Source organism: Lytechinus variegatus, chromosome 17 (assembly GCF_018143015.1).
Source record: "Lytechinus variegatus isolate NC3 chromosome 17, Lvar_3.0, whole genome shotgun sequence".
Lineage (NCBI taxonomy): Eukaryota > Metazoa > Echinodermata > Echinoidea > Temnopleuroida > Toxopneustidae > Lytechinus > Lytechinus variegatus.
Genome location: NC_054756.1, coordinates 30,050,227 through 30,058,738, shown reverse-complemented (window position 1 = coordinate 30,058,738; position 8,512 = coordinate 30,050,227). Strand labels below are relative to the sequence as shown.

The window sequence follows — 8,512 nt, the reverse complement described above, 5'->3', positions numbered from 1 at the left end:
AATTTATACATGAATTGCCTGTTTGAAAAAGAAATAGGTCTGGAAATTTTAAAATATTCGACTTGTAAAATGAATTGTTAGTATGAGAACGAGGAGGAGCATTATGTATAATTCTTATAATGTTCTTTTGTAGGATGACAATTTTGCCTGTAATTTGTTGGCGTTACCCCATGTCATTATTCCATAATTCAGATAAGGAAGTATTAGGGAGGAATATAGTGTGAAAAGTGTTGACTTTGGAAAAAAAAGTTTCTTATTTTATTCATTACACCAATATTCCTGGATATAGTTTTGGATATATTTTGAATATGAATGTTCCATTTCAATTTATCGTCAATCATGAGACCTAAGAATTTGGTTGAAGAGACCCTATTTAGAGGAGTGTCGTTCAAACCCCATTCCAGTTGTATGAATAGATATATGTGAATTTGAAAAGTAATTGTTATGAAAACAAGGATTATCCGACATCTTGGCTCCACTGTTTTTCATAAGGTAGTCCATCATTTGAAAGCTTTGGCCACTCCATGCGTAGCTGAATTTGATCAAGCTTCCCCCCCCCAAAAAAAAAAAAAGGAAAAAAAAAAATAAAAAAAAATAATGATAATAACGATAATGATAATAATAATGGTAATGATAACGATAATGCAATAAATAGATAAGTAGAATAAAAACAAATAAATAAATGAAAATAAAGATACATCAGTTAATATTACATAACCTCTCTTTCTTTGAATAAATTCAAAATATATCAAATTGATAGAATGATCAAATGTCAAAGAGTTGCTGAAAGTGTATTTGAAACGGCCATTGGTTTGTTGGACCTCTTTTCTTTACGCCACCGACAGAAGACCTTCCTCAATCCTTTTTGAAATCTTCGATATTGAAAGGAATAGATAAACGGATTGATCCACATATTGCCGAAAGCAATAAAGACGGAGAATGTGTAAAGGAAACCGTTAAAGTTCAAGTTGTAACCAAAACAAAAGGCCATATAAAGCACTTGGTTCGGGGTCCAACAGATGATAAAGAAAAGAGACACTGTCAGCATTACTTTAATGATATTTCTTCTGGCAGTACGTCGATGGTCCACACGTCCAGCTTTCCTTGTTTTCGATTCTGAGGTTAATCTAGGATTTTCCTTGGTCCTCTTGTTGAATTTTTCTTCCATGGTCGATCTCAACTTTCTGGTCAACGAAGTGTACACGAATGCCATTACTGCAATTGGTAAGACCAGTTCTAAAAACATTGCACCAAAAGCGAAACCGGTTCTCGTCTCATTGTTTGGGAATTGGAATAAATTGCAACTGTCATTGTCCATCTGCGAGAACCACATCAGGTTTTGCTGATAGGCGAATCCAGACAACCATGGTAGAGCTACAAGACAGGCCAACTTCGTTGATTTGGTTCTACTATGGTAATGAAGAGGGAATACGATAGCATAGTACCGCTCCAGTGTCATTAATGTTAGATTGAGTGAACTAGCGACGATTAGAGACCAGAACGGATACTTGGAGTGCCAAAACGCGCATAGGAACCGGGCAAGGATTGGGTTGTTGGTTGGAATAGATGGTAGAGGAGCAACGAAGCTGGCCAGGAGAAGGAGCGATGTCAAGAGATCAATCAGAGATTGATTACCGATCAAGACATTAGCGACATCGTGGAGATCGCGTACGACGATGATGACGACAAGAACGAGAGTATTACCAACGACGCCCAATAATCCCATCACAATGTAGATGGTAGTTGTAAGGACAGAGATAGCTTGATCTTTAACTTGACCTTCAGCAGTAGAATTAGAACTGTTGGCTTCCATCCCTTCTCCAGACATAACTCAATTAAAGAAGGAGAAATTGTTACAAAACTGCTGATAATTTTGCCTTCGTGTTTCTCCAGACTTAACTCAAAGGAGGAAAACTTATAAAATGTGGATTTTTTTTGGCCTTCGTGTTTCTTTAATAAGTAAGATTCGACAAATTCCGTGCCCTTGAATGATTTATCTGAATCCAAGCGAATGTTTTCGTTACCAAAATGAAAATGGCTACAGAAATTATTTCATTAAAATCCATTCGGTTTTCGCAGAGAAATCGCCTCTGTCCGTTATATTTGTGAAAAGTGCCTCCTGCAAAGATGACTATCGGATTACATGAATAATTTTTTATACTAACAAAATGAGAAAAATGACATTGCAATTATAACTAAGGCAGGTGCAGTAGGGACAACCAGCAATGGTTAATGATCCTGGTAACTTAATAATTTGTCAAAGTCAATCCAGACTGTTCAAACACCTTTTCTGAATGACAACATAATATTAGATGAAATGAGACAATAAATATTCGTGTCTCTGCGTATGTTTTAGATCATCCATACCGTGATACCTAATAGAATGCTTGTAATAGTTGATCAATTATTTTCTTTGTATTTAACACGCATGGATTTTCTTCCCACTAGTGACTTAAACCTTTTTGTATTCGAATTTGGTACTTATATCATTGAATAGTTGTAAAATAATATTTGCTCTCCGTGGGATTTCATTTTTTCTTCAGCTGACATAACAAGACGTCATGTAAATTGAGAGAGAACAGGTTTGCTGCTGTCCCTTTCTTCTAACTTCAAACATTCATTTCCTTTCCGAACTTCAGTATATCAACCTTGTAAAGATCCTTTCATTATTAAAGCACTGTGACATATTGAACATGGGGTGTTGGATTTCCTAATGTTGACGTAAATTGAAATTTAATTACCTCGAGAATACATGCATTCGAACATTTCAATAGATATAAAACATGTAAAAGACAGTGTGATTTCGTTAATTAAAGTTCAGGGTTGAAAACAAGTTGGGTTAATGTTGGCTTTTTCAGTAAAGTGATGTTCCTTACAACCAAGCCGATGTAAATTGTCTTATAAGAAAATATTAATACCCGGGGTCGTGTGGTCTAGTGGTTCGAGAATTGGACTCATAATGGTTGTGAAATCGAATCCTCGCTCTGCCATTGCCTTCACTTTGATAAAAAGAGACCCGAGAGTATTTTTGTCGTCTATAAGGTCAGCCACTATTCCCGTTTAACTTAGATGTAAACTGTTTCATATGTATTGGTTATAGACCAGCTGGGCGTTATACCAGCAAAAAACTGTGTTGCAGAGTTCATGAGTTACCATATTAGAAACTGTCTTATAATCATGATAAGATAATTCCCAAAGAGAAGAGTTGCCCTTTTTAAAGAATCCATATCAATCAGAGGGCTGATCTTGCTTTTTTTTTCCCAAAGAGGGGGTTTCACCGACAAATTTAAGAAGCCAAAAAGGGGGGGGGGTGTTCACTACCAATGGAAGATCATTTTAGTACTGCGAATAGATTTTACAAGTAACACAAAAAAGGGTTCACTAAACATGTAGAATGATTTCGGGTTGACTCCAAAATGTACGTGATGACTTTTTATTACTTGGCAGCCCAAGGTGGGGGTTAAACACCCTACCCTCCCCCTTGTAGATCCGGCACTGTTACATAATGTACCTAATGTATTACCAGAGATAGTACTATTCAAGGTATCTTTGCTTTATAGACTCACCTTTTCTTTGGCGATATCTTTCCTGTCATGTAGGTTTCAGCCCTCATTCATCTTAAGTTATATTAAAAAATGATATAAATGAGATAACCCTTACACGGATATTGGAAAAGTTCAATTGTTTAGGCACTGCATTTTCCTAACTTTGTAATATCTAATCCACGTAAAAGATTAATTCTGTCACAAGGCTCAGTTATGAAAACATGTATTTTGCAGGCTTAACATTTTAATATTTTTCTCACATTATTGGCTGGATAACTTTAAAAGAAATGTGATATATGAAGAAGCCATCTTTTTTCCCCCATGATACATTCTTAGAAGATGCATCTTCCGGAGACGATGTTTAAAGTAGAATTATATTCATACAACGTGTATTATGACCTCTTGGTATTCATCGCTTATTCCAATTTTTAAACCGAGATATATTCCACAATCCATCATGGAATCAATACCTTTCCAATCTATTGAGGCTTGATACAAACCGTAAAAGAGAAAATATATTTCCTCTTCGTGCACCAACATTGATTAAACGTTTTTGTATGCTTCCACTCATCTCCCTGATAACCTTAAAAAATTGAGGTTGCTATTAAACTGAGTTTGACATTAAAAAAAAACCGTTATCGAACGTTCTTCTGTATGTTCTGTTGGGTTCTACCGAAACGATCCTTGAAAAATAATAAGCCTTTCAAACCTGTTTTTGAAATTATAGAAGACTTAAGGAATAAATGCTTTGTCGAACAGATCTGGAGCTACTTTTCCAATAGCCATTTACATGTAGATCACCGGAAAATCCATATCAATTCAAATACGCTCTGTTTGATATTTAATTAAAAAGAAAATATTTTTCCAAAAGTGAGCGTCATTCTTTCAATATCCCTGTACGAAAAACCCTTGGCATTAAGGAATGCTTTAAAAAGGTGCTTCTAATTCAAAGAGAAATTAACCTTTTGTTGACGACATATTGCATTACCATTTAAAAAGGAAAGTTGAATAATCGTCTTTTTAACAATAATATTAGCTTGGCATCGAATATCGGAGTTTGAGGGAATGTGCACTATATCTACAATTTGAATTATGCCTGAAAAGTTTTTTTTTGTCAAACATAATTGCTAGCTTTCACATCTTGGCCCTTTAAGTTCAGTTCGTACAGAGAGTTTTTAACATCTATTACAGAAGTTCGGCTAGTCAAAATTATTCATAGATGACTATTCCTTATGTAGGCATTTCTTCCGGAATATTATCTTTGTTCGTTTTTATTTGATCTTATTTCTTTAAACACACCACTTCATGAGTCGGAGAAATTTCGACTGCATCTATAAAGACCGAGACGAGATGTGTTTTCAAAGCCAATTTACATTTTGATGGTCGAGAAGAAGACGTTTCCTTCGTATTCTGTCTGGTTAATACGTATCCTTGCAATCTTCGCACTTCGATAGTCATCCCTACGCTGTAGATTCATGCAAAGTATTCACATGTATTCATCGAAATCAAAAATAGTATTGACAGATTGTTTTATCATAAGTGTGCAGTCTTTGACAACTTTCCTTAGAATGAATATCACTTTTTCGAATTCAACAGGAGAGATGAGTGAGAAAACAGCTCTGAGTGATGTTACAATTTCGACAGTTTATACTGTGATGGGATTATTGGGCGTCATTGGTAATACTCTCGTTCTTGTCGTCATCATCGTCGTACGCGATCTGCACGATGTCGCTAATGTCTTGATCGGTAATCAATCTCTGATTGATCTCTTGACATCGCTCCTACTCCTGGCCAGCTTCGTTGCTCCTCTACCATCTATTCCAACCAACAACCCAATCCTTGCCCGGTTCCTATGCGCATTTTGGCACTCCAAGTATCCGTTCTGGTCTCTGATCGTCGCTAGTTCACTCAATCTAACATTAATGACACTCGAGCGGTACTATGCTCTCGTATTCCCTCTTCATTACCATAGTAGAACCAAATCAACGAAGTTGGCCTGTCTTGTAGCTCTACCATGGTTATCGGGATTTGCCTATCAGCAGTACCTAGCCTGGTTCTCGAAGGTAGAACAGAACCAGTGCCATCTGTTTCTTTTCCCGAACATTGCATCAAGGACTGGCCTTACGTTTGGAGCTACGATCCTGGAGTTATTTCTCCCGACCATCGTTATTATTTATGTATACATAGCTGTTTACATAAGGCTGAAGATTACAATGACAGAACAATTCAAGGATAGTGGAAAGTCTGGAGGATCTCAGGTGACTTCTTCAGATACGTCAGCTCCCAACACTAACAGTCGTATTCGTGCCAGAAGGAATGTCCTAAAGATGATGTTGATTGTGTCTGCTTGTTTTGTCATTTGCTGGTTACCAAACCAGATAATATACTGGTTGTATGTTTTTGGACTCAACATCGATCTGACTGGATTGATCTATACACTGTCGGTTTTCATTGCTTTCGGTAATATGTGGATCAACCCCTTCATATATTCCTTTCAATATCGACGATTTCAAAAAGGACTGAGGCAGGTTTTCTGCCGGTGGAAAAGGGGAAAAGAAGCAAAGAGATCAACAACTACCCCGAGTACTATTTCTCTTGCTGTGTGATAGTATTCATATAGGCGGATCCAGGGGGCCAAGGGGCCCCCCCCCCCTATTGGCGGACTAAAATAATGGGGGGAAGAAAGAAAAAAAAGAAGGGGAAATAAAGGACAAAAAAAGAAGAGAAAAAAGAAGAGGAGGGAGACGAGTGAATAAAATAAGGTCAGGGGAAGACTTGGAGGATTTTTTTTTTATTTATTGGCACTACATTAAATTTTCGCTCGCGCTATGCGCTCACATTGCCTGTTCGATGAGATACAAATCTTGTTCAATCAATTCAATCAAGTTTTGAAGTCAATATACAAAACATGTTTCAACTCTGACATGGAGCTTTCATTATTTTGTTTGATTTATAAATTGATTTTGTTTAAGTGCTCTGTAAAATGTCCGTTTTATGGTGTGAATATCAACATATCGATGCTTGCGCTTTGCGCTCGCATTATTTGAATCGCCAAGTATGCCTATCTATTGTCTTTGTGTATTCCATAAGATTCTCAAAATATCCCATAAGGTGTGATTGTCAAAAACAAAGCCCTTTCAGCTAGCGCTGCGCGCTCGCATTTTGATTGGTGATTTCAGTATACCTCTATATTAATTCTAAAACAAAATACTTAAAATCCCCCTTTTATGACAGTGTATCAAAAATTTCGGCTCGCGATTTGCGCTCGTATTGATTGTTCAAAATATATCAACCCATGGATCTTATTCATGAATACAAAAGTGCTTCAAATATTAAGTTTTCATGCCCAACGTTAACAAATTTCACGCACTCATTATAGGCTTATTAGATTAATGAATGTGATTATAAAATTTTTATGAATTCCTAATAACTAAATTCACTTTTCCAGAAAGGAATATCGATAAGTTTCATTTCGTGCTTAGGAAGAGGAATAGGAAGATAGTTATCATTTTCATATGATGACAAAATGCCTAAGGCATAGAATGTTCTGGTCCGAGAGCAAAACGATAATAAAAATATTAGCTCGCGGTTCGCGCTCGCATCATTTAATAAGTGATATCCACATCCACTTCACAATGTTCCCTACACAGTGCTTTGATTGACCATTTTCATACTGGAATATCAAATATTTTCAGCTACCTCTTCGCGCTTACATTATTGATTGTCATGATAAAAAATTAAATGTATTCAAAATGCCCAGATTCTGTCTAACTCTAAAACACGTGCACGCATGTTTATTTACATACGCAACTTGATCTTTATTCAAAATGTGCTAAAACTATTCAGTTTAGAATACCAAAAATTTTGTGCTCGTGCTTTGCTCTCGCATTATTAATGTAGGAAGGTCCCAAATTACCCATCATTTTCATGATTTACAAAACATAAATAGCGTGTCCCTTTTTTAGGTCAGAAATTTCTTTTTTTTTCCGGTCGCCCTCCGTGCTCGCATCATACATATACTGTTAATGATTACAAAAAGTGCTTAGAATGTCAATATTTAAGTTAGGAATGTCAAAAAAATTTCAGTTTGCTCATAGCGCCAGCATAATCTAATCTTTGAAGTATGTATCGTCTTAATGGCTAACTGCAAAACGTCTTTAACAAGTCCCTTTTCGATCAGGCCGGAAAGCATATTAAAAATTTTAGCTCGCGCTCGCAGTAATTATATAGAATATCCAGAATGTTAAATTTGTGCACAAAATACATGAAATTCAAAAAAAAATTAGCTCGCGCTTCGCGTGATGAGATTATTACACATGTACGTTGTTTTATAAGAATAAAGCTAAGAAATGACTGTTATAGGCGTTGTGCCCCCCCCCCTCATTTTTCACGACCAAGAAAAAAAAGAGAAAAGATGAAGGGACGAGAGTGAAATATGATACAATTTTCTAAATGTTAAGTTTAAAATCTATCACAAACTTGGATTTTTGTAATAAAAATCTCAATTTTTTTGCTCGCTCGCACCTTCTTATCAATTTTACGCTATACGCCATATCGAGCCCCCTCAAAATTGTTGGCTCTTTACTCCTTCAAAGAAACAAACAAAAATCCATTTTGAGCGGCCTATTGGGGAAAATATCTTTGAAAAAAAATTTGCCCCCCCCCCCATTGGCGGAAGCTGGATCCGCCCCTAGTAACGATTGATGCATCACGAACTCAATCTTAATAAAAGTTTCACTTACCGTGTGATAGTATGTACTGATGCATTTGATAACGAAATCAATCATAATACCAGTTTTACTTACTGTGTGATAATATTTGTTAATTGAATCAATCGTAATTATACAAGCTTTACGAAGTGTGTGATAGTATGTACTGATGCATTTAATAACGGAATCAACCAGTTTTACTAACCGTGTGACAACGAAATCAATCTTAATACCAGTTTTACTAACCGTGTTAGAGTT

At 36.2% G+C, this 8,512-nt stretch overlaps 2 protein-coding genes across 2 annotated transcripts; one reads left to right on the top strand and one right to left on the bottom strand.

Moving 5' to 3' along the window:
- Positions 1 to 772: 772 nt before the first annotated feature.
- Positions 773 to 1,828, bottom strand: LOC121430624 (galanin receptor 2b-like). The gene has a single exon (XM_041627940.1). It carries the CDS (start codon positions 1,826 to 1,828, stop codon positions 773 to 775), a length of 1,056 nt encoding a protein of 351 aa, XP_041483874.1.
- Positions 1,829 to 5,146: 3,318 nt separating this feature from the next.
- On the top strand, positions 5,147 to 6,151 carry LOC121430623 (somatostatin receptor type 3-like). Its single transcript, XM_041627939.1, has one exon. It carries the CDS (start codon positions 5,147 to 5,149, stop codon positions 6,149 to 6,151), a length of 1,005 nt encoding a protein of 334 aa, XP_041483873.1.
- The last annotated feature ends 2,361 nt before the right edge of the window (positions 6,152 to 8,512 follow it).

What these genes read in the sequence shown, in the direction of transcription:
- LOC121430624 (XM_041627940.1), bottom strand. Translation starts at nt 1,828, where the DNA reads ATGTCTGGAGAAGGGATGGAAGCCAACAGTTCTAATTCTACTGCTGAA.
- LOC121430623 (XM_041627939.1), top strand. Translation starts at nt 5,147, where the DNA reads ATGAGTGAGAAAACAGCTCTGAGTGATGTTACAATTTCGACAGTTTAT.